Genomic DNA, 26,241 nt, shown 5'->3' with positions numbered 1-26,241 from the left:
AGAACGAACGCAATAGAAAACACATTTTTTAAGTATACTTAAATATATTGCCTATCTAATGTCGACCTTCTGAATTCCGTTACAAGGTCATTGATCGTGATTGGTCGGTTATGACTCACTCTATTTTAATTGGTTTAAACAGCTGGCAGTCAGAATCCGGGCAATCCGTATAAATAGCACGACTAAACCGCCATAACGGCATTGTTGACTTGTCTAGCAAAACTGATAATTCAATATGTCTGGTCGTGGTAAAGGAGGCAAAGCAAAGGGAAAGTCCAAGACTCGGTCCAACCGTGCTGGTCTTCAGTTTCCAGTTGGTCGTGTACATCGTTTTCTGAGAAAGGGCAACTACGCAGAGCGTGTCGGTGCCGGTGCTCCAGTCTACTTGGCTGCCGTACTCGAGTACTTAGCCGCTGAAATCCTCGAATTGGCCGGTAACGCCGCCCGTGACAACAAGAAGTCGAGAATCATTCCCCGTCACTTGCAGTTGGCTGTCCGTAACGATGAGGAATTGAACAAACTGATGTCCGGTGTGACCATCGCACAAGGTGGTGTACTGCCTAACATCCAGGCTGTACTTCTGCCCAAGAAATCCCACGCCAAATCCAAGTAAATCGTGTGCTAAGCATACACAAACCAAACGGCCCTTTTTAGGGCCACCACATCCTCCAAAAAGAGAACTACCGTACAATGTGTATGTGTGAAAACATGCACAGAATGTGTAATAATATAACACAGTGTTTACAATATAGCAGAAATAATATTATGTTTTTTTAACGTTTTTTTTCCTGCTATATTATTAAAACTACAATTTGTATATTGTTATCACACATTCCGTGCATAAATAAAATAAACATGGACAAAATAATCCCATTTTGAAAAAAAAATAAAGTGTGTATGTGTTTGTATTCTCGTTGCAATAAAGGTAGTCTCTTTCTTTTTATAAATATTCATAAATTTCGCAATTCAATTGGAAACTAGAGGTTTTCACATGTACCAATAGTATCGGAACGCCAATTGCACTCTGTTCGGCATTGGTCAGTTGTATTCAGATGCTATTGCAATGAAGGAAATGACGAATTACACTCGAATTCCAGTCTCCGTCGAATCATGAAAAAGCTATGTATACTATTTTAGCGTGTTTGGCTCAATGCAGACTCTCCATTCAGCTAAGGTGCCAACATTCTTATTGTGAGAATATACATGCTTTTAAATTAGGGACAACTAGGTTGGTGAGATTACTGGTTAGCTAAAACTAACGTTAGTACCTTCCATGGCTAAAATAACGTACTAGTATTTTACAGTACTGGTTACTTGCCGCATTTTTTCGTTATACTGCCCTCAACGATATACACTGTGACATAGCAGAATCACAGTATTTATCGTCGGCAAAAGATTGGAATTGTCCTGCGAATACTGTAAACTCAATATCCGCCAAACCATGAAGCTAAAAGGGACCCACGATTAAACTAAAACCAAGTGTCACTGAGTGTTATCAAATAAAAAAAAATCATGTTTTGCAGTAATTCTGTCTCGTCGCCAGTATCGTCATCAGGCTAGAATGTACGTCACTTCCGTAACAGACATAGAATAACTACAGAACACAGTGATTTTTGTGGATACTTGATACAAAAAATCTGAGAGACTCCATATTGATATCCTGGTTTGAGGACAATACCTTGTGATTTTTTAATTTTTTTACCTAAATTCAAGAGTTTGAAAATAGCAAGTTTCACTATACAAGATACAGTACACTCCTCGCTATATATTCCATTTATTTACCAGGTAACACGTGACCTCTGCAAAATCCACGACTGCTGACACCCGGGTCAGTATGAATTAATTTGCATATCAAAAGTGATTTAGTATAACAATGGGATGAATGTGCTAGCTCTGCTCAAATTGGGCTTTGTTATTTATAAATTTCTGTTTATTTCGGATCTACGACGCTTCGTCGAAAGTAGATTACTGTTTAAGGGACGACGTCAAAAGATCGATGTCAGATAAAAAACGTATTTCCTTTAGTTTGGGGGTGGGGGGTTTTAACCTCAAAAAGTGTTCATCCTACAAAAACGATTTTATTTTTTAATGAAGTCAAAAAAATCTTGGAGTATTTGTAGTTCGTTTTTATTCTATCCAATCATGGACAAAAATAACCGAAAAGGGAAAAAACAGAAAAATGGTTTGGTTCGAGTGTAAATCTGTGCGTCAAATGAGGGGCATTTGTAAAATCTTTTTACACCCACCCGACAACCAACGTCTATGCAATACTACTGTCCGATTATCAATTGGTATTTAATGGTAAATGTAGTCTGACGCCATGACCAATATTTATCAATTAAGTTTCAGTGGGGGTAGGGGGGTTTGGAAAAAAACTAAAGGAATTAAGTTTTTTATCCGACATCGATCTTTTGACGTCGTCCCTAATTGTCAAACTACTACACAATGTAGTACAAATTGATGAAAGTATTGCTCACAATTGCGTCTGATGTAGAAGAAATAATTTTCAGAGATCTGAAGTCAGAAACTCATACACCGTAAAGTAGTACAATACACTACTATTTATTTATTTATTTATTTATTTACTCATTGACTCTTACACAATCCCCGGAGGGAAAGAAAATGGTCACAAAGTACAAGGAGAAATATATATATATAAAACAAAAACAAAAACACAATATACTAAATAACAAATACAATCACTAAATTACTAAAAAATACAAAATCTCTAAAATACAATCTAATATAAAATTACAAAATTGACAGCAGGCATTAAGATGTCAAGTAAGACCCTGCTTCCTGACTTCAAAGCTTTTACTTATGAACTGTGCTACTGGAATAATAATGTTTTCATTCTGTAACAATTCCATGAATTTTTTCTCTGCAGGTTTATTTTCAAATGCTGGGATTATATTATTGAACAGTTTGGCACGCAACTCATTATATTTGTTGCATTCCAGCAGAAAATGCATTTCATCCTCAATTAGACCTTTGTTACACATGTCACAAACCCTGTTGTTTAATGAGATTTTTTTATGACGACCCATTTCAATTTTGAGACTATGGTCACTAAGACGAAATTTGGCAAGCACACTACGCAGTTCAAAGTTTTTTAGCTTGACTAAATATGGCTCAAGTTTTAAATCTGATTTGATTAGCCGATATGTTCTTAGTTTGTTTTTCTCATTTGCTTTGGTGGGGTTATCATTATGGACCTCACCTTTCCATTTTGTTAGAAATAAATCCTTGATGCCCAAATCAATTTGTTTCATTTGTGCCGAGGTTAATTTATCACAGTTGTTAACTGAATGATATAGTTGGATATTGTTTAATAATGATGTCACTTCTAGATACCATTTACTTTTAATGCTTTGGTTAACCACAAAAGCTTCCTTGAGTAACGCATTATTAGAATTCATGGCCCGACTGTAATATTTAATTATTTGTTTTTTTATAAATACGTCTAGGGGGTATCTGCCTAACTCGCTATACATGGCCATAATTGGTGTGTGTTGTGACACCCCTAGTAGATACCGACAATAACTTAATTGAACGTCTTCAATAGGTGATTTAGTGGAGAACTCATCACCCCAAACATCACAACCATAAATGAGGATAGGTCTGATGAGTTTGTCAAAAAGGGAAATTGAAACTTTTATACTTATGTTTTGTATTGAGCCAAGCTTTGCTTTCATTGAAAACAGAGCTTTTTGAGCCTTACGTTTAAGGTTTTTTAGGCCATCCTTAAATTTACCATTGGCACTAATGACTAGTCCCAGATAGTTATACGATTTAACTGTATCAAGTTCGATACCTCCAAGAAAAAATGTATCATTATTCAAACGTCTGTTTGATTTATTGAAAATTAAAATTTTGGTTTTGTCAGTGTTGACAGAGAGCTTCCACGTTTTAGCATACAATGCCAAACTATCAAGACATGTCTGTAATCTAATACCCGGGTCAGAAAAGATGAATTTGCATATAATATGCATATGAATATGATACAATGGGGTGTATAGTTATGTTGATAGATTCAGACACCTCTTATTAGGCTAAGACCATGGACGTACGTGACAAGACGTACCCCGCCCCGCCGTTTTTCCTGCGATGCGCGGGAAACAGTGACAATAATTCCATTATCATAGGATTGAGGCCTTCTATGACTTAATCGACACTGACGCTTCGCACCACGGTTTTAGTAACCGTATTCACACCAAGTTGGTTGATGTGAATTTACGCCGGCCTGCAATTCACACATCTAAAAAATAACGCGCTCTGGAGTTATTAAATTCACACTTTATTAGTAGCGTTCACGCACAGCTCCTTAGCACGGGCTAAGAGGTCAAATACATATGTGTTTGTCTGGTGCAATTTCACCGAGAATATTTTTCAGGGAGTGCGTTAGATTTTTTATTGCGACAATTTATATCCTAGACTCGATTTCCAGTCTGTCCAGAGCGTATGTAGTTGCTGATCCTCTTACAGGAGACTACTGGTACAGGGGTCAGTATAGATCAATTTGCATATTATTTGCATATGAATATGCTATTTAGATAGCGTACGAATTCGCAAAATGTTGGGAGGGGGTATTGTTATGCGGAAAGTTCCAAATACTAGTACCCCTTATTATGCTAAGACGTACGCCGCTGCGAACAAATGAAGGTTTTGCCTACAATGCGCGGGAAACGGTGTCAATACTTAGTAGTTCTGTGATCAGACGATGGGCTCTTTATGCCGAATCCCGGAACTCTTCCCGTGAATGAGTCGTCACTAACGCCTCAAAACGCGGTTTTAATAACCGTATTTACAAGTTAGTTGGTGTGAATTTACGTTGGTCTGTAATTCACACATCCAAAAAATAACTCACCCTGGAATTATTAAATTCACACCTTGTTGCCAGTATTAAAATTCCTGTTTAAATTACTCCGACCACAACCACAGTTAATCGTTCGAGTCGCCCAATTATCATGTTTTTTTTTTTAGTTGGAATGTTATTACTATCAGGGGGAAATCCTCCTTCTCTCGGGGTCCTTCACACTTGTCAGGGGGGAAACTCGTCTCGTCTCTCTATCTCGTCCCCTTGAGGTACGGGGTCAGGAAAGTCACTTTAACTTTACAGTCAAATAAGACACACACAACGAAATACGTTTCAGCTCTCGTCTTAGTCGGTCAATCGAGCACTCTATAAGACACAGCTCCCTGGGGAAAAAATCCCCAAGACTCTCGCAAGGCTGAACCAAGACTCGCCCAAGACTGGACTCTCTCAAGGCTCGCCCCTGGACTGGACTCTCGACTGCTCAGGACTGCACTCTCTCTCTTCTGCGTCTATCGTGCTGTGCTCGTCAAGACCAACTCAAACTCTCTTTATTCATTTTCACAACTCTAACCAATTACAAAGCAGTAAAAGACTCTAGGGCGTAACCTTCAATCATAAAGCCAATCAAACTAAGTACTGAATACGTCATATCTTTTGATTAATCGTTCACTACATTAATAACTACAGATGTCAGAATAGCGACGGTATCTTGTAATTAGTTCCAAACCACTGAGCCAAGTTCCGTCCAAAACTTCAAATAGACCTAAACGATGACAGACATAACACAGCAATTCAGCTAATAATCAGCTAATTAAGTCGGTCAACAGATACGCAAAAACAAATTCATGACATTACAACTAATTTAGCCAATTCAAGAAGGAATAGTGTATATTCTCAAATATAGTCGAAGTTAAAGTAAAGTAAAATATTCTACAATCAATAAACCTTATTTCATGAGTTGCCAAATTTATCCCCAGCGGGTGGCACTCTCTGGAATCATTCCACACTAGGTGAACTAAAGTTTCAACCACTCCGTACTTTTCGGCCAGGTCTTTTTTACTGCCAATACGTCAAAAATGAGTTTGTCTTGTGCACTTTGACCGGGGATATTTTCGTCGGGGAGTGCGTTAGAATGTTTATTGCGACAATTGTTATCCTGGACTCGATTTCCACGAGACTACTGGTACACTGGTCAGTATAGATGAATTTGCATATAATTTGCAAATGATTATGCCATTCAGATAGCGTATCGAATTAAAAAAAAATGTGTGGGTGTATTGTTATGCTGAGACAAAAATGCTTCTCATTATGCACATATACCTCTATAGAGTGAATATGTATTATGCTAAGACATACCCGCTGTGTGAACAAAGGTTTTGCTTACAATGCGCGGGAAACGGTGGCTCAGACTACGATATTCTATAGTGGTTTGAGACGGTAGCAATAGTTCTATTATCAGACGATGGACGCTTTGTAAATCGTCACTAACGCTTCACACCACGGCTTTAGTAACCGTATTCACACTTACAGTCGTATTGTTACATTGTTACTAATTTTACATTGAGTTGCAATTCACAGTTCCAAAGATTAACACACCCGAGAGTCGAATCTGCAAAGTTTTTTTCCCAGCGATAGGAAGGGGACAAGTTTCGGCCACAATTTTCTACTGCTGACATTTCGGCCACGCCTTTTGCAGAAGGGGCAACATTATGACAGAGAATACTTGATCGTGTTTTTTTTTTCTGTACATGTGTATTTATCATCTATTTTGATTCAAATGTAAATTTCCCTTTAGCTGCATGTCTTTATCAACAAATTACGGTGTTTTACTTTGGTAAAATGACACAAAAAAAAACGATCTTCAAATGGTCACTTTTATCTGTATGTTTTGTTTTCACTTCATATCTTGGGTAAGACCCTAATACTAATACTAATATAAATAATACAATTATTTTAAAAAAACAAAAACAAAAAAACTCGCATATGTTCCCCAAATTAGGCGGGAAAATACACATATAAACTGTGTATGGCGCGGCCTTTGGAAAGTTTGTCGACCTATTGATTGTGCACATGCGCTATCAGACTGTTTGATATTTAAATAAATGCCTACGTCATCGGCACTCTAATTTTCAAGGCTGAATATGTGGTCTCTCTCACGTTCGCAACCAATGTATAAATGTGACGAGCCGTTTGCTCAAAGGTATTGCTTGAATTTGATTCAAATACTGTAGTCATGTCTGGTCGTGGTAAAGGAGGGAAAGGTCTAGGAAAAGGAGGCGCCAAGCGTCATCGTAAAGTTCTTCGTGATAATATCCAAGGTATCACCAAGCCAGCTATCCGTCGTCTTGCACGTCGTGGTGGTGTGAAGCGTATCTCTGGTCTCATTTATGAAGAAACCCGTGGTGTGTTGAAGGTGTTCTTGGAGAACGTCATCCGTGATGCCGTCACCTACACCGAGCACGCCAAGAGAAAGACCGTCACCGCCATGGATGTCGTCTATGCCTTGAAACGCCAGGGCCGTACTCTGTACGGTTTTGGTGGTTAGATGGATATAAACTCAAACAAAACCAAACGGCCCTTTTCAGGGCCACCACATCCTCCAAAAAGAGAACTACCGTTACCATGTTTCATTGTGTTGTGTGAGTGTGAGAGAATCGTATGAAACGTTTCATGAACGAGACGTCACAAATATATGTAATGAAAAAACGACTTGTATCGATTATTAAAAACTGTAAATTCGCAATGGGGTCTTTTCATATTTCAAGAAATACACGAGAAGTTTTATTCATTCAAAGCAGAATTTAAATAAATATAACAATTATTCGTGAAAAATTGCAAAAGCATCTAATTTGAGTTGAGGTGGTCAGTTACAGGTTACCCCCTCCCCCAGTTTATATTAATAGTCAATTACTGCGCCCTCTATGGTGATTATTAATATAATTAAGCGCACCATACAATTATTACCTTATCCAAAGACATTAGAAAAAGCTTCATCCCAACGTGATGTTTATTTCTAGAATATTATCAGAACATCATGTTGACCTATATCACGAGCTTTTTTTTGTTAACCGTCCATCGATTATTGAATAGAATTTAGTCTTTCACGAACACAAATAAATTGACATCGTGTGTAACTACCATTTTTTTAATTTATATTTTTAATATTATTTACACTCCCGCCAAAAACCCAATATACACACAACATTTACTAGTAACGGTAGTTCTCTTTTTGGAGGATGTGGTGGCCCTAAAAAGGGCCGTTTGATTTGTGTACGCTAGGCATACGATTTACTTGGATTTGGCGTGGGATTTCTTGGGCAGAAGTACAGCCTGGATGTTAGGCAGTACACCACCTTGTGCGATGGTCACACCAGACATCAGTTTGTTCAATTCCTCATCATTACGAACAGCCAACTGCAAGTGACGGGGGATAATTCTCGACTTCTTGTTGTCACGGGCGGCGTTACCGGCCAATTCGAGGATTTCAGCGGCTAAGTACTCGAGTACGGCAGCCAAGTAGACTGGAGCACCGGCACCGACACGCTCTGCGTAGTTGCCCTTTCTCAGAAAACGATGTACACGACCAACTGGAAACTGAAGACCAGCACGGTTGGACCGAGTCTTGGACTTTCCCTTTGCTTTGCCTCCTTTACCACGACCAGACATATTGAATTACCAGTTTTGCTAGACAAGTCAACAATGCCGTAATGGCGGTTTGGTCGTGCTATTTATATGGATTGCCCGGATTCTGACTGCTAGTTGCTTCAACCAATCAAATCAGAGTGAATCATAACCGACCAATCACGATCAATGACCTTGGTAACGGGTTTTATAAGGTCGACATTAGATAGGCAATATATTTAAGTATGCTTAAAATGTGTTTTCTATTGCGTTCGTTCTGGTTGTTGGCAAACGCGCAGAATCCTTCATTTACATATCGCTCACTATAAATATCGAGCCCTTTGACTGTTCACGTCATTCTGAGCATTACATTAAAGTTCAACATGCCTCCCAAAACAAGCGGTAAAGCAGCAAAGAAAGGCGGTAAGGCTAAGGCCGCCGCTCGTGGTGGTGACAAGAAGAAGAGAAGGAGGGGAAGGAAGGAATCCTACGGTATCTACATCTACAAGGTGTTGAAGCAAGTTCACCCAGACACCGGTGTCTCTTCAAAAGCCATGTCAATCATGAACAGCTTCGTCAACGATATCTTCGAGCGTATCGCATCAGAAGCTTCCCGTTTGGCTCACTACAACAAACGTAGGACCATCACAAGCAGAGAGATCCAGACCGCTGTCCGTCTCTTGTTGCCCGGTGAGCTTGCCAAGCACGCCGTCAGTGAAGGCACCAAAGCCGTCACCAAGTACACCAGTTCAAAATAAATCGTATGCTATGCATACACGAACCAAATGGCCCTTTTCAGGGCCACCACATCCTCCAAAAAGAGAACTACCGTTACTAATTGTGTGTTTGTGTGTGCGGGGGAGGGGGGTATGAAGGAGCACTGGTGTTCATTTTCGTGAACCTCCACAATTAAAAAAAATGATTACAATGTGTGTAGATGTTTATTTTAATGCATCGTTCGTTCATAGCAATACGGTTACTAAAAAAGTGGTAACCATGATGGAAATTACTAGTAGATGTTTTTTAATAATTGAACCCATTATCCAGTGAACATATTCGTTGCATTATGCTAACAAACATGCATATAAACTTAGTCCGTGTTTTCAGTTCAATGATAAATGCAACTGCATTGCTACACGTAATTTTGCCGAATAATAAACGATTTCAGACAATCGTTTACGTGCCACCACCACGAAAAGAGGAGCTACGTATCTGATTCTCGACGAAGTCGAGGCAAAACATGGCCGAAGGTTATAAGAGCAGTCTTCTGATTGGACAATGACTACAATGAGGGGTTGGCCACATTATTGTGTATCGGGTTCAAATATCCGAAGGGTTTCGCTGTCAATTATATGCGCAAAAAACAAACAAACAAAAAAACAGCGAAAATTAAAATTAAACAACCGTACTGTTTCTGATTAACTCAAAACCCGGTGATTTTTTTTCAGGAACCTCAGATCCGCTAAAACGAAACCAGTTATTTCCTTTATTTCCGTTATTTGTTATTAAATGAATATCATCTTGGAGGTGGGGTGAGAGACGCGAACAATAAAAGGTAAAGTTGTGGTCAGGATATGGTTCTATTTTTAGATCAAACATAACAGATTTTGTTCACATTCATGCTTTATGAAATCACAGTCTCTACATTTCCTTTCCATGGTATCACGTGACATAATGTGACAAGACATTGTTTACCTCTAGTATAGTCTATGAGTATAGTCAGTTAGCACTGTTGTCTTGCTATTATAATACAATGTATCAGGGTGGCGGCATGGGGGGGGGGCAGAGGTTGCGGTCTCCCAGCCGAAAAAAATGTTGGAGCCCCCCCCCCCCATCAAATGTTTTCCTCAAAATGCAGGAAATAGTGTTTCCGAGGGCCTAGATTTCAACAAATCTCGCCCCATAATGCAAAATGTTGTGCCACCGCCCCTGAATATACATAGAAGATTTATTTCTTCAGCACCAAGGTTCAATTGCCATTGAAATTTATAAATATGCATAAAATACGTGTTTTTTTGTTTAGGTAGTACGTATACTTGTCCACATCCTTGCAAGCTCTATTTAAAACTACGCCACCAACGATTGTTTACAAACACGTTCGGACATCATCGGAAACCGTCGAAGTAATTCGGGTGACCACGTGATTAATTTAACAGCTTCTGCATAGCATTTTCAGTGGCGTGTCTTTACACCTAACAAAGAGTACTTCGTCAAAAGACAGAAAAAATGACAGATGTAAGTATATTTCATACTCGAAGTTGGTATTCTCAAGTCATTACCAAACCATAGTAGTGGCTAGTAGCATTTGCATGCTTTTTTGGGGGGCAAAAATCGGTTTACAGTGTTGTCTGAAAAATGCACGCCGTTTTCATTATTGGCTTTGTTTGCAGGTGGCGTCGATGTCTGTCATTTTGGAGCTGTTTAAAATTGCTTTTTTTTCAACATTATCTGCATATTTTCCACGCAAATAACTTCCGATTGCGAAAAAACAAAAACAAAATTGTTTATAATTGTTGTTACAAGTCGCAGTAGTTTTTTCCTTGTGTTGCAAAGCTGTTCAGTGCTTGTTCATGCGATTCGGAAAAATTGATCAATTTTCTACATTTTGCGTCAGTGGGTGAAAATAATATTTGCGAACGAGCCACACGAAACAGTTTTCTAATTTCTTCTGTATTTTGTGATATAGAATGTTTTCCTGGATGTACATTTCATATAGTGCTTTGTTTTAGGGGTATATCAACATTCGTTTCGTTTTGTTTCGATTCTGAATTATTGATTTTCCTTCAATAACACATGCGTGGCGACATTCGATTGGTTGACGCTGACTACTAGTGTCACTACCAAAAAAAAAAAACGTACAACGAAGAAATATATTATAAATCTGTTGGGTGGTATTTATAAAAAGGAAAACTAGCACGAGTCGGTGCGATAGATTACCATGTTGTGCATTTCCGTTGGCTTTGTTTGGCTTCAAATTACAACCAGTAAAATATGTTGATCTTCTTTGTTTTGCCTGCTTTGTCTTTGACCCAAGCTGAAGATGACGTTTTTGCACAATTGTCTGATAATTTCCATTGTTTCAGCTCTGCCACAATAGACAAAAAATGCGAATCACGTCCAATGACATTATCACATGTTTCTCACTTCCTTTTTCCATATTGCTTCTTTTGTTGTATCTGGGCTTTAAAAACTCACTCTTTGATGATACTTTCAAGTTCAAGCTTGGCTCTTCTAAAGTCCACACTAGTTCATCAGTCTCTGGGGGAAAATGGTAGTGGTTAGCTATCCCTATATTTTAATTTGTATTTAGGAACTGAAATTCTCCTGCTGTCGCTGATTTGTTTGAATTGAGCTGATTTATACTAGCTTAATTTTGCAGTTGTCTCTTACTGGGACTGTATGTTCTAGATTCTAGGAAACTGAAACGAGACAAAAACAACAGATTTTTCAAGTTAGCGTGGGGGAAATAACGTTGCTAAGTATTATCGTCAGGGAAAGCTATTGTTTAAGCTAGTCTGTGATTGTTTGCTGGCAATATTTGGGGAATTTTGACCAGTTTGTGACATAGGCTTGTCTTAGAGAATACCTTAATTGTACATGCAATTGATGCCCTATAAAACAGTTGAATATTCACTCTTAATTTTAAAACCCTTTCCTGCTTGTTACTGCTTTTCTAGGCATGTAATAATTCTGAGTTGAAGATTTAGTTCAAAAAGCCTGTTCTGTGTCGGTTGTGTCAAAATACTAATTCTAAAATTAATTCTCCAGATCTATGGATGAATGTGTGACAATATTAAGTGAATTAACAAAAAATGATTTTTACACCCTATAAAAACATTCAATTCACTTTTTTTTCCTACTGAGTGTTTGCTCCTTGTAGTCGAGCATTGAAAAATACAAAAAAGTAGAATTTTGGGTTTCAAAGCAAAAAAAGGTGTACAGCATCCTTAAGTGAATTACATGTGCAAGTTGTTGAGGGGGCTGTATATATGACATTTACCTGTAGCTATTTAAACAAGAGAAAAATCCTAATTGGGAATTTGTCTACCACTATTTTTACCGGAGAAGTTTATCAGAGGATTTGTCGAAAACATAACTCTGTAATGGTTAAATACGAAATTAAAAATAATTTCCATTTAGAAAAAAAAGGTTGCTTGCTGTTAAATAAATTATAATGTCGTGTCTTCACAGGAATCTATAAACGAACCTGAGCAGTTGCGTAAGCTGTTCATTGGAGGGTTGAATTATGAAACGACAGATGACTCGCTCAAAGGTCATTTCAGTGAGTGGGGTGAAATTGTCGACTGCGTTGTCATGAAAGATCCAAACACAAAAAAATCAAGAGGCTTTGGTTTTATTACATACAAGCGAGCCTCTATGGTCGATGATGCAATGAGGAGCCGACCACACAAAATTGACGGACGAGAGGTTGAACCAAAGAGAGCCGTCGCTAGAGAGGTAAATATTCTCATTCTTGTTCTGGTAATTGTTTTTGAAAAAAGTGGTGGTTGTGTATATTCTGCAGTTATTTTCGTTTTGGTTCCAGTAATAAAATAGATTTTGAAGATATTAGAGCTTTTTAAAGCACAAACGTAATACATAATCAATAGTATTGTATACATGTTTAATCAGAACAGTAAATTACACCACCACCAATGATTTAAATTACTTTTCAGGTTATTTATAATGTTCTCTCTCCAAATACAGAGTCTACCCTCAAATTCTTTCACTCTGAAAGCTTTGAGGGCATGACTGGTATCTGGAAGAAGGGCTGTTCTGTTAAATTCATGTTTTTTGGCAGGATGGCATGAATATGCATTACTTTTGGGAAATTTTATTTATAGCAAGATTCTTCCCAGAGCATTATTGAGCAGGGCTTAATTTTGGATAAACAATAAAGCAAATTTAGCATAACAACAATACAATGCTATTTTTCTGGGAAGAACACTACTTTTCTCAAAGTTAAATTTGGCTGTTATAAAAATCTTTTACCTAAACATGTCTTGCCATCCTGTTTGAACTAGTTATTTCAATATATAAGCAAATCTAACGCATTATCCCAGATCCGATTTGAAATTCCATTCAGTGACTATCACATGACATGACCACCTGACAAGTCATGTGATGTGATCTATAATTTCTATTTGTTGTGTAGAATACCAGCTGGTCTGGGGTTTCCTTAGTGTTACTAGGTATAGAAAGCGACATGAACTACATTATTGGTGCGAAGTCATCGCATCTTAGATAGACTTAGTTTAGCGAACTGCAATTATCGTGATCTTGCAGCTATTTTTAAAAACACAATCTGTATTTGTAATCCATGCTAGCAGTTACATCGTAAAGATGTTAAAAGACCGACGAGTTTTTAGTCTAATTAGTAGTCAGTTTGCCCTTCATACAAAAACCAAAGAAAATAGAGTGATGTAGAAGTTGTGGGTAGTCAAAACTGCTAACAATGCTGAAAACTATGTACCAGAATGCAATTGTCGTGGCAAATTTGCATATCCAAGAGATGAATTTTCTTCCCTTGGAGCATCTTGAATTTATGGCAATGCTAAAAAACGCGCTAGCTTAGTTGCCACAAGTAATAATTAGTGCAAGTGGCTCAGTGTAGTACTTTAACCGCGGATTATCACATCGCTGGCTGCAAATCTCCACAGTGAATGGGAGGGGGGGGGATCATCAGACGATGTTACAATATAGTATTTACTGTATACTGTTTTTTCTCTGTACTTTCTGTGCTGTATTACGAGTTCAAAGCGAAAGTTAGCAACAGTCTTGTAGTGCTAGACCTAAAATAAATTTTTAGCGACAAAGCTACGTACGCCTGTTGTGCCCTTGCTAGTACATTGTGCATACATTCTACATCACTCTATCCTAATTTCATATTGGATTCAGGGTCATTAGATCAATCAATATTGTCCTAATAAAAAATACCTGTACTATTGCATGCAAAGTTCGTATTTTTATAATGATAATCAAAAAATCATGTTTCATACTAACCCGGCACTTCGTTACATTTTATTGTTACTTATTTTATAAATTATGCAAGTTTTTTAAGCAATAATTGTAGTTCATGTGTTGCTATGGAAACCCTAGACTAACTACTACTGGTATTTTACTTTTCATATCGTGAAGAAGAGCGGTAACTCAAGGGCAAGTATAAATGGTGACTTAGACCACCATATTTTATAGTTCAAAATTGTGACATGTTTCAGTCCTATTCAAGTTTTACATTTCAAAATTGTAACTCGTTTCGTCATATTCCCGGTTTTATTACATTTTGACACATTGAAAAATGTGACACATTCAGTTCTATTCTATTACGACTTGTTAAAAAATTACTTGTTTCAGACCAATTCCGTTTTGACAAATTCAAAGTATTGCAAAGATCATGAAAATGTATTGAATGATATACAATTTTTGTGGGAAAAGGGTGCAAAGTGTCATTTTTCTGAAGATATTTTATTTATTTTGCTCAATTTTATTCAATGTTTCGTACAACATTTTTTGTTTGCAAAACCAAGAAAGTCTAACAAATATAACCACAGGGGAACCAGCTTTTTTAACTGGATGTCTAAACTGGCCAAGTCATTTTTCAAACCTTTGTCTGATATGAAATTACCCTAATACCCTAAGTGGTCTATTTAGAGGCGTGTCTGTTGCTATTAATTATTCATGATATGCAATGTCATGAAACCCAGTAGAAGATGCGCACTTTTGTTAGATTTTACGACCATGTGTGTTATAGTTGTGTAGAACAGATCCGCTCGAAAGCTGCTATTCTTATTGGTTGATGAACAGTTCATGTTACCAATTAACATATTCATCATCCTAAAAACGTGATAACTGTAGAGGGTGGAACAGACCGATAATTGTAATTTCATGTCGACGCTGAGTATTCTAAAGACTCGCTCCAGTCTATACTGTTAGTCCAAGAATGTTATGAAAGAATTAACCTTAATACACTTTCATTGAAATTAGATTGTAATTGATTTCTGGTACGGTCAGTTGTAGTACCACCACTTAGCGTTGAATAAAATAGCTTTCTTCTGTCTTGAATAATTCACTTTTCCCTAGAGAAAAGTAACTCTTTCTAAAGAGCGCATCTCCAATAGTAACGCTTGTGAACTATTGTATGCTAGACCATTCTTTTGGCTATAGACACAATTTAGATTTACTCGTGCACTATTGATAGAGCAAATATTGTAGCTGATTGAGACACCTTTTCACTCGCCTTTTGTAGATATTGGTTTTCAGGAGTTAATTCGCGTCACAGCTATGCATTGAGCACCGACTTTTACTGTAGTTGTGGTCATGGCTTATCCCATCTTATTAGTATCTATCCTTCAAACACATTGGTATCCATTCTTCAAACACATTGGTCAAAAGACTAGTTATAAATAGTACAGTACTTTTATTTTTATAAGGATGCATGTTAATCAGCCAATTTATAATGCAGAGGAAGGTTCTTTTAAAATATTTATGGAAAGAGGTTGCAAAAAAGTAGGCAGTCAAATTTCATGTATTTTAAAATGTTGGTTGTCATGTGTTCAATATGGAACCCATTGTGACATATGCAACATGTGTATAACATGAAATTTGACGACAACTAGTGTTTTAAAACCTGTAGGCAACTAAACACGCTGATGAATGTTTAAAAACTAGTTATTACACTACATATGAATCGGCTAATTACTGCCTTCTCTATGGTATTTGCTGTACTAGCTTATCTTGATAGAATAGCACTCGACTCTTGTCTGGTCAATGTCCATGTAAAAGCACATCAAGCTAGCTCATTAATCTGATGATTGAACAAATGTAATAAGGCGGGATGCCATATGCAATTGACATTATCCTTTTTACCACCATTTTTTCATCGTATCAAATTAACAAAATAGTCCTGTTTATTAAGAAGATTAAGACAAAAAAAACACAAATTGACTCCAATTAGGGCTCATTTTTCAGAAATATTGTAAGATACGAGAAAACAATTTGGGCAAGAAAGTCTGGTGGTAAAAATGTTAACTGATGAATTTATTTATTGTACGAGAGATGACTAAAATGACTTGTGTATTATGTGATCACATGTTACTTAAATTGACCAAATACAATAATGATGTCAATCTAACAAAACTAATTGCTTCCATTTTAGGAATCTGGTAATCCTCTCGCGCACATGCTGGTAAAAAAGATATTCGTCGGTGGAATCAAAGAAGATACGAGTGAAGACCATCTTCGAGACTACTTCAGTAAATACGGCTCCATAGAGTCAGTTGATGTTATTTCCGACAAAGACACGGGAAAGAAAAGAGGTTTCGCGTTTGTGACGTTCGATGACCATGACCCAGTTGACAAGATAGTCGGTAGGTCAGCTTTTATAGTGATTTTAACACGACAAAAAAAAAAACATGCCACCAAATATTTTTTCTACTGTTAAAAAAACTTTGGCAGAGTAAAAGCATTTTAATTTCACTATTCACTGATAAGTTAAATTTTGCTGAATTAAAAAACTTAGTACTACTTCTCAATTTGTGCATTTTCTCTTAACAGGTTTGAAGTACCACACGATCAACGACCACAAAAGTGAAGTGAAAAAAGCTGTCCCAAAACAAGAACTACAGAGGTTACAATTCCAAAACAGAGATGGTGGCCGACAAGGAGGTGGTGGTGGTCGAGGGGGTGGTATGCGTGGCGGTGGAGGCGGCAGCGGTGGTGGTAACTACCGTGGTGGCCGAATGTTTGACAGAAATGGTAAGTTGAATGTAGCTTTTTTACGATTTATAAGTTGATTTGATGGCTTTGCATGTGCATATCTTGTTAATCACATCAGTGAAAACCGAAACATTGTTCAGTTGAGGGTCGCAGTCAGGCTTTTAACCATCCAGCTGTAACCTGTACAAAACTTCACCTGACAGGCAAAATTTCGACAGCCATGTTCAGTTTTGATTGAAAATTACCAGTAAATTACAAAATAACCATGAATAATCAAAAAAAAAATTGAAATAGTAAGTCAATGACTGTAGACTAGCAACTGTTTTTTTTGTTTTTATAGTTTTTTAAACGGGCATTTTCTATATTTTGTTTATAACCTTCCTCATGGTGTTGAAAATGTTGTCACTTCACAAGAACCAAGCACAACACACAATTATTCCAAAAATTTGAATTCACTTCATAAATTATTTTTAGCAAAACAGGCTATCGATATGAACAAATGTAAATGGGAGTTATTGGTACTATTTAGTGCAGTTCTCAAAATTAATTTTATTTTGTTCATTTGCAGACTACAACCAAGGCGGTGGTGGCGGCGGCGGAGGCGGTGGTAACTATGGAAACCGTGGTGGCAACTGGGGAAATGATAACTATGGAGGCGGAAACTATGGCGGCGGTAATACTGGTGGTGGATATAATAACTATGGCAACCAAGGTGGTGGAGGCGGCGGCGGTGGTTATGGCAACTACAACCAAGGTGGTGGAGGCGGCGGTTATGGTGGTGGGTCCGGAGGTGGCTACGATAACTACGGTGGCGGCAGCAGCGGAAATTACAACCAAGGTAGTAATACCTCTAGCACTAGCAGTAGTAGTAAGTTGATTACTAGAGCACTGACTCCACACCCTTCCACCATTAACGTTTTCATATAATGTAAAAAGTTGCATATCAAAACAAAAACTTAAAACATGCAAGAGTCGGTGGTTTCTGGTATGGATCACCCTATCAATTCTATTTTTCTATTTTCTCCAATTGAAAGTCATTTCATTTAAAAAAATGTGATAGATTAACCTTTTCTCCACCATTTCCCTATTTTCATCACAAAATAGCCTATAGTCAGCACTTTGCTCCTGAAGACTGACAAAAATAGCCAAATTTTTGGGGTAAAAATTGAAAATTGACGTTTGTCTGCTGGCTCCAAAATTGAAATTTATTTCCAAAAATATTAGATAAGAAAAGTGCAAAAAAATTTAAGCTAGAAATCTGGTGGTAAAAAGGTTAAATGTAGTTACCAAAAGAAGCCAATCAGAATTTATGTTAAATACAGTGGTGGAAGGGTCAGAAGGCAAAGTTCATTACATCTAAAAGGGAAAAAAAGTCTGTGCAGTTGAGATATGTTTTGAATTTCTGATTTCTGAATTGATGGTGTTACATATTCATACTTGAAGTCAATAACATTTCAAGCACGCAGTTGCTGTGCGAATCGACGTTTCCTTCTAGCAGCTTGAACAAACTCCCTGAAATAAAGTGCTATCCCATTCTGCACTTAAAACGCTCTGCTCTGACTTTTAAAAACTATCAGTATTTCAATTATGGTGCTGTCTATTTCCAGGGTTGTTCTTTTGACCTTTTAGAATTGTTGTCCCATCCCTCCCATTGCTACGTAGGTTGTACATGCGCAAGAAGAATTAACATCGCATCTCTCATGAATCTGGAATTTAAAATTTCTCTGAAGTTGTTCACTTTAATAACTATTTACATTGTTTTTTAGGCTACGGAGGAGGGGGAAATGCTGGTAATGGCGGTGGATACAACGACTTCGGGAATAACTACGGTGGCGGACAGTCGAACTATGGCCCACAAAAAGGAGGCAACTATGGTGGTGGAAGGCAAAGTGGCGGCCCATATGGAGGCAAGTGATAACAAACTAACAACACTGCTGTGTTCTCGCCTAATTTATACAATGATAAAATCAGAGACTGTAAAATAAAATGAATAATAAATAATAAAACAAATGTCTCTAATTTAGGTGGTTACGGTGGTGGTAACCAGAGCAGCGGCGGTGGTGGTGGTGGTAGTGGTAGCGGTGGCGGCGGCAACTACGGTGGCGGCAACAGGAGATATTAAATACCCTACGATATCAAAAGGTAAGCTTTGAGACTTGGCATGACATAGTCCTGGAGATGTAGTAAAACCAAAAAAAGTTAGTTGCCATAGATCAGATCAACACGGTTCCCAAAATGGCGAATGCCATAAAAGCTTTATGGCTCGAAAATGACATGTTTTGTCAGGATTTTAATTTTTTTAACAGAAAATGCATAAAGACCTTAAATTTACTGGATTCCCTCTAGTTCTGGATAATTGTTTGTGGAGGATTTGAAACGAAACAGAATCCCATTTTTTTACAATTTTTTCTTCAGAGGAAGATTTATTTGGTTTAATTTTGGCTGATTAGATTTTGCAGAGATATTTACTAGATTTTTTAACACAACAGCTACTGAGACAATTTCTCCTATTCATTATTCATTTCAACTGTCAAAATTGGAAAGCATTCATTTCGTAGGCAATTTTAATTTTACTAGTTTGTGAAGAAAACAATACTGCATTCTAATGTTAAATTTCAAGGATTCCCTAGTATTGAAGTTATATGTGAAATGAACAAATAAAAAACAAGGCAGGGGGTAATTAAGCAGTCTTCAATTAATGAATGCCGTTAGTGCTACTTCAAATCAAGTCATAAATTTATTACAGCAGACTTGTTAAATCAAAGAATCCAATATTTGTCAGATCTAATCTTTAATTTCTACTTAATTATCTATTACTGCCTTTTCAAATGTTAATGTTAGTTACTTTTTTTTTTATTAGTCTGTCCGTGACTGTTGGTAACCATTGATTTCTCTTATTATGCACGCATTATAGGACAGTCGATAGAAAGGGTCTTACATAGTGAGACAGATTTGCAGAGGATACCCCTATTATAGTCAGTATTGCCATAAACAGGAACCAGTCCACAGATTTGAAGAACGCCCATTATTGCTGAACACAGAAATGTTGAACTATGACCCGATGAGACACTTAGCCAAGATGGCTAGCAGTAGATTTCTCAGTGACATCGTCGGGCGAAGGCATTAGCTGCATTATTTGTATAAAAATGTTTATTCAAGGGGAAATTATGATATAAATTTTCATTTGGGGTTTGGGCGGTTTACTGTCCAACTACACAGAAAAACATTTCTTCTGGTAGATGTTGTATTTATCGAAAGTATCGTTTTACTTGTATAATCATGCTTAGCTTAGTTTTTATACTCTGTGGATTTGTAGGTTTCATATTAGTTTATTAGGAATAAATGCGAATGCCGAAGTCAGTTAGGGGTCAGGTGTCTTTTTAGCTTTAATAAGCCAGCAATTAATTACGCCTTTATGATTCACATGTCTTTATATTTCAAAGAATATCTATTAAAAACCAGAATTTTTATCATAAATTGTTTCGTTGCGCGTTGTGCTAGCTTATTATTGTCGTCGCACAATTAACGTTTGGTCCTATTGTGTGTAATAAGTATGAGAAGCATGCAGTTTGTTAGGTATAGCCCTCTCCTGTATGTATTTAATAGTAGCTCTTGTAAATGAAACTCCTCTGCATTTATACATGGCTCTCCTGTGCAGGAAATTTGCTTGGTGCATCGCACAGGTGCATCATGAGTTTCCTATGCTGGATGATTCATTTTGATGTGGAGCATTACAAGGTTACTTTGCACAGATGCATTGTGGGATTCCCAGGCTGATGATACATTTCGTTCTACAGCATTGCGAGATTACCTTGACCAGATGCATTGTGGGATTCCTATGCTGATTCCTTGTGTCCCTAGAGCCTTGCGGGATACCTTGTACAGCTGCATAATGGTGATTCTTGTACTAAAATTTTCATTATTTCTGGGCCCTGATAATTTACTGCTTGGAAAAAATGTTATTACCTAGAAACCAGTGTTTATCCCTGAAAGCTTTCAGATTATTTTTTGAACAAATAAATTAAAACATTGCTTTACTATCAGGAGTCAAAATACTCTGGTGCACACTGCACTATGCGCACAGATTATTAGCTAGTGCAAGTAAACTCAAAATATAATGTGCACGCTGTGCATGTAGAAATTAACACATTTTCTCATTATATTCACTGAGTCTAAATTAAGTTCAACCAATATTGTAAGATGACTCAAAAAATACAAATTCTTTCATGATCGAGAATCTGTAAATTTTATTAAAACTTTAAAATTGGTGGCCATGCATTTCACAACAAGTTAGTGCAGGTAAATTTCAAATTCAACGTGCACACTGTGCATGCAGGGGAAAAATTCTATTTCAATCTCTGACTATACAAATTAGATTTGGCAGTTTCCTCGAAAAACTGCTTGGAGCTTTGTCGGTCAAAATATATCTCCATTGCAATAACCCCTAAAATATTGGTGCAGTATTTGTAGAATCTTAGACACTCCTTTTTTCTGGGATCCTAGTTAGAAAACTATTTTAAGGTAGAGATGCAGGTTCGTGGGCACTTTGGAGTGACAATTTTTTGTTTTGCTTTTTATTATCTAAAAAGTCTTAGCTATAGACTGTTGAAATTTTGTGGAATTGTGAATAATGGAACATACTCAAAAAACGATTTTAAAATATAGATAATAAGTGCAAAATTACCTCTTTTGAATGCTTAGCAAGATTTAGCAAGGCTGTATAATAAAATAATAAAAAAAACATGGTGAAAAAAAGAAATGACGGGATCTCCATATTACGCACTGTATTTTACTTTTTACAAAACGGTAATACATTTAACTTTGAAACTGTAACAACCATTTTAATTATGAGCATTAGGAAACTTCTTACTGAGTGAATTGTTATGCAAATTAGTAATTATCTCGGCTTCTTTTTAGTGCACATTCCAGAACTTTGAAAAAAAATAGCTCCTAGACTCTTTAACCTTTTGTTTTGAAATTTTCACAAATGATTGACAATGTGTTTATCTTCAAAACGCTGGGAGCATTGTTTCTTGTTGAATAGTGTTACAACAATCATTCAGACAACTAGCCTGGGTGTTAATTTATGCATAAACTTGAAGTAGTGAAATTTGAGCTGCTGCCCTACAAAATTGACAACTGGTAGACAGTTTTCCAGACGGCGTTTTCTTCATAGTAAACAGATGTACTCATAAACCAATTTTGACGGGAAACAGAAGCATGCTTTAGAAGCTAATTTTTTTAAAATCACTTTTGACCAAAAAAGCACATTTCAAACTACAGTATCCATAAAAATAAAATAACAAAACTTTAAAATTCATACAATAAGCTTTCCGAAAATAGAGTTTTGTGGACAAGGGAGGTCATCTCGGTTTCCTAATTAACTAATTAAAATACCTGTCAGGTAAACTGCATCTCTACCTTAAAATGTAATTTATGGATCAACAAGAGATTAAAAAATGCACGATTCAAGCTTTGTGTATAAACTATAAGGGGATAAAAGGTACCAGTAACAGGAAATTTCTTGTGAGCGAACAGGGTTAGAATTATCAATTCTAATTATATCCTAATTGTTTTAATGATCGTTAAAAACATAGGTCAATAAAATGGTCAATATGCAAAATATCATGCATTTTAGATAGGGGTCATTTTGATTTGCCAGTTTTGCATCCTTATCTAAGGCCCATGATTAAAGTAGCGAGCGTTTGATGATGGAGGATATTTTGTACCAGTTCGTCAAGTTGAAAAGTTTTGATGTAAAATGCCCATAACTACTTGTGATGAACAGTTTTGGATAAAGTTGTGGTCTGATATCGTAATAGTGCTAGTTACCTTACAATGAAGGGCGTTAATTTAATCGTATATACCTATTACTGGAGAGGCAGTGGAGGGCGTTAATTTAATCGTATATACCTATTACTGGAGAGGCAGTGGGAGGGCGTTATTAGCCAATAGTTCAGCTACTTGCAGTGAAGAGATCGTTATATAGTTGATACAAGACAAGTTGTGAACAGTATTGATGCATTATAGTCCTAGCTCTTTGCAGTGAAGAGAATTTATAGTCAATACTGGATGAAGTGATGGACTTGTAGCATATTATATAGTGCTAGCTAATAGCACTGAAGAGCTTTAATTTAGTTATATACCTGTATATATACCTGTGTATATATACCTATTACTGAAGAAGTGGAGGGCATTTTAGCCAATATAGTCCTAGCTACTTGCAGTGAAGATCATTATAGTTGAGACTGGACAAGTCGTGAGCTTTAGCATGTATATAGTGCTAGCTACATCCACCAAGCAGCAAAGTTAGTCGTATAGACGTACCGGAAGTAAAAGGCGTTAGACAAATGATCCTAACTACGTTACTCTGCAAAGAAAGTTAGTCAAACCCAGAGGATTTGTGAACAGTATTAACGTATATAGTCCTAGCTACTGGCACTGAAGAGCAATTAGTCGTGTAGACTTATTACTGGAGGAGATGGAGGGCATTATTAGCCAATATAGTCCTAGCTACTGCACTGGATGGAGGGCATTATCAGTATAGCTACCAAGAAAGCCTGGACGGTTAACATGGTAGACAACAAGCTGCGAGGACGTCTAGACATAAACAAAACACTCATGTAGACAGAATAGCGGCAGCAGCAGTGTAGACTATAGACTTGTGGTATATACTATAGCAGGTAGACGAGAGTAGACCAATGGTATGCCACAAGATAGACAGCATAGACAATATACCATGCGATGCAATAGACCAGCTATTGTGTGTAGTATTACACAGGTATAGTGCAACGATAGTGAGTATGAATTAACTTAGTCTTTATTTTGTTGTATTTGTAAGGTTACTTTATCATCAGTTTAAATTAGAACAGAGGAACTCGTGAGAATTAGCAGTAAGGGGAGTTTTAAGCATGCAGGAAAAACATGTTTTGTTTTTGCCATGTGTTATTTGTTATTTTTTCTTTTGTAGATGTGGGTATTCTGCATATTTATTAGTTCTGATCTTAACGCAAGATGACTGATGTCATTCCAATGTTGCTTCAGTCCAGTTTTTGGAGGTAAGTTATAGTTTCTGCAAGGGAACAATGTTAAGTACTTTAAAACATGTCTTTTTTGTGAGCATGTCTCTTTAGCGAATTTAGTGAGAGAACTAATTCGCTAATTTAAGATGTCGCTAATGACTTCATTATAAATTCAAAATGGTGGCCATACAAAATCTTTTTTTCCACACACACTTTGTAAACACAGAAAACAATAATCTGGAGCGCTTCCTTATTACACTTGACAGTTTTTCTTTGTTTTTATGGAGGTGATAACTGCGCATTAGTTTTAGCAGGCGACAGACAAGTATTGTGAAAACAGGAAATCAACAAAGACAAGAGATTCACTAAATCAACATTTCTCTATTACGTCATTTAACCACAATTCGCTAAAATAGTTTGTCACTTTTTCAACATGTTTTACAGTATTTTATTTTTTGATTGCATTATTTATTCTTTTGAATTCAATTTTGTTAGAAATCTGCTATAATTAAATACATGTTTGCAAATGGAAACTTGGTGTACTGTAAAATACTTTATTTTCACTTGGAATTGATTTTTGCTGAAGGAATGATTCAGTAGAAATAAAATCCAGCGTATATACCTTTTTGCCTATATTTTACATTCAAACTCAAAAATCACGCAAAAAGTCTATTCAGTGAAAATGAATTCCGGCTAAAATAAAGTACTGTGGAATACTTTATTTTCGCTGGAATTAATTTTCGCTGAAAAGGCTTTTCGGGCATTTTGTCTGGAATTTATTTTCACTGATTTTTGATGAGTTTAATGTAAAATATAGGAAAAAAAGTATATTGGGCTAATCTGCACTGGCTCGGAAGGTTGTAAATGATTAGCTAGTTTGAATTTGCATAACAATACTGACAATGAACGTGCATTCAACGCCACAAGTTTTTTTGTTTTTTTTAGCCAATCAGAATTCATCTTCCGAGCCAGTGCAGATCAGCAGAGTATATTTGCTGAATTTTATTTTCACGGAATCATCCCTTCAGCGAAAATAAATTCCAAGCGAAAATAAAGTATTCTACAGTATTCAATTTTATTGACTCTTCTGAAATATTTTGCTCTAACTTGCATCTTAATTTGTATTTTTCAGAATCTACAAAATGTCATGACGACGAGTGTTTTACGTAAGCTGAAGATTTCTATTTTTGTAACCATGGAGATTCCCATCCCAGTGCGTAAGAAACTGACACAAGCACTGCCAACTTTTATCTGCTTGAATTTAATAAAATATATTTCCCTATGTTTGTGTTTGTATTATGAATGTTTGGGTGAATAAGAGTTGTCAAGAGACATGAAAAGATAATACGTTGTATGTAAATTGAATTTTTTTTTTTTGTATTATTCCCTGTACAGCTCTTACTGTAAATGCATTTATTGTTTACTGGTATTTCATTCCACTAATTCTAATTTAAATCCTCTAAATCAAAACCACCAAACACGTAAAGCAACCAGGAAAACTAGTCGTTTCCTCGATCTTTTCTTGAAATTAAAACAGTGAATATGCTCAATAGATTGAAATTAAATGTCAGTGAAAAAAAATTCTTTTACAGTAGGATTGTAATATGGAAATTATCAGGACAATTTTCTCCACGATGTTGAAGTTGTTACTGGTACCCACCGTAGAAACTCTTAAATTCAACCACCTAATTACTTGGCTGATTTTAGTAATTTTGTTGACCTCCAAAATTTTGACCTTGTCGGAGTTTGCTTCCTTATTTTTACTTCCAAAATTTAAGTCATGTATGTGGATTTCTATTTTGACGCTGGAAAGTGTGTATAATTTTGTTTGTCATTGCGGTGCAACTTGTATATATATTGAATTTTTACATTTTGTATTAAAAAAACCAGACTGTTCCCCCCCTCCCACCAAAAAAACACTTGGAGGCGGCCGGAATTTTGGAGTTTTTGTGGTGTATTCGACGCTGGACTGGAATTTCTACTTTTTTGCCTTCAACCATGCATCAATAAACTTGCAACATCAAGAAAGACGCGTTTCCATCAGTGAAGTTCAAAAACTATAAACAG

At 36.7% G+C, this 26,241-nt stretch overlaps 5 protein-coding genes across 10 annotated transcripts; 4 read left to right on the top strand and 1 right to left on the bottom strand.

Annotated features, from left to right (window-relative positions):
* The first annotated feature begins 206 nt into the window (after window positions 1–206).
* On the top strand, window positions 207–934 carry LOC102802007 (histone H2A-like). Its single transcript, XM_006825291.2, has one exon. The coding sequence runs from the start codon at window positions 236–238 to the stop codon at window positions 611–613; it is 378 nt and encodes a 125-aa protein (XP_006825354.1). The 5' UTR covers window positions 207–235; the 3' UTR covers window positions 614–934.
* A 6,115-nt stretch (window positions 935–7,049) lies between these two features.
* On the top strand, window positions 7,050–7,361 carry LOC102802139 (histone H4). Its single transcript, XM_006825292.3, has one exon. It carries the CDS (start codon window positions 7,050–7,052, stop codon window positions 7,359–7,361), a length of 312 nt encoding a protein of 103 aa, XP_006825355.1.
* Window positions 7,362–7,805: 444 nt separating this feature from the next.
* LOC102802259 (histone H2A-like) lies at window positions 7,806–8,511 on the bottom strand. The gene has a single exon (XM_006825293.2). The coding sequence runs from the start codon at window positions 8,480–8,482 to the stop codon at window positions 8,105–8,107; it is 378 nt and encodes a 125-aa protein (XP_006825356.1). The 5' UTR covers window positions 8,483–8,511; the 3' UTR covers window positions 7,806–8,104.
* A 285-nt stretch (window positions 8,512–8,796) lies between these two features.
* On the top strand, window positions 8,797–9,244 carry LOC100370333 (histone H2B). The gene has a single exon (XM_078006011.2). It carries the CDS (start codon window positions 8,821–8,823, stop codon window positions 9,193–9,195), a length of 375 nt encoding a protein of 124 aa, XP_077862137.2. The 5' UTR covers window positions 8,797–8,820; the 3' UTR covers window positions 9,196–9,244.
* Window positions 9,245–10,537: 1,293 nt separating this feature from the next.
* Window positions 10,538–25,456, top strand: LOC100371189 (uncharacterized). 6 transcript variants are annotated; one of them, XR_013418966.2, is made up of 10 exons: window positions 10,538–10,672; window positions 12,629–12,895; window positions 14,576–14,593; window positions 16,593–16,803; window positions 16,991–17,191; window positions 17,721–17,990; window positions 18,919–19,059; window positions 19,177–19,294; window positions 24,123–24,210; window positions 25,307–25,456. XR_013418966.2 is itself a non-coding variant. In XM_006825296.2 (9 exons), the coding sequence occupies exons 1-8, from the start codon at window positions 10,664–10,666 to the stop codon at window positions 19,272–19,274; spliced, it is 1,215 nt and encodes a 404-aa protein (XP_006825359.1). In that variant the 5' UTR covers window positions 10,538–10,663; the 3' UTR covers window positions 19,275–19,294; window positions 20,067–20,629. The 6 variants fall into 6 exon arrangements, 2 of the variants coding, with proteins under 2 accessions (XP_006825359.1, XP_006825357.1); XR_013418964.2 differs by having other exon boundaries at window positions 17,721–18,020; XR_013418967.2 differs by lacking the exon at window positions 14,576–14,593.
* The last annotated feature ends 785 nt before the right edge of the window (window positions 25,457–26,241 follow it).

Source organism: Saccoglossus kowalevskii, chromosome 20 (genome assembly GCF_978046115.1).
Source record: "Saccoglossus kowalevskii chromosome 20, keSacKowa6.1, whole genome shotgun sequence".
NCBI classification, from domain to species: domain Eukaryota; kingdom Metazoa; phylum Hemichordata; class Enteropneusta; family Harrimaniidae; genus Saccoglossus; species Saccoglossus kowalevskii.
The sequence above is the reverse complement of the archived record's forward strand: the minus strand, read 5'-3'. Positions and strand labels throughout refer to the sequence as shown.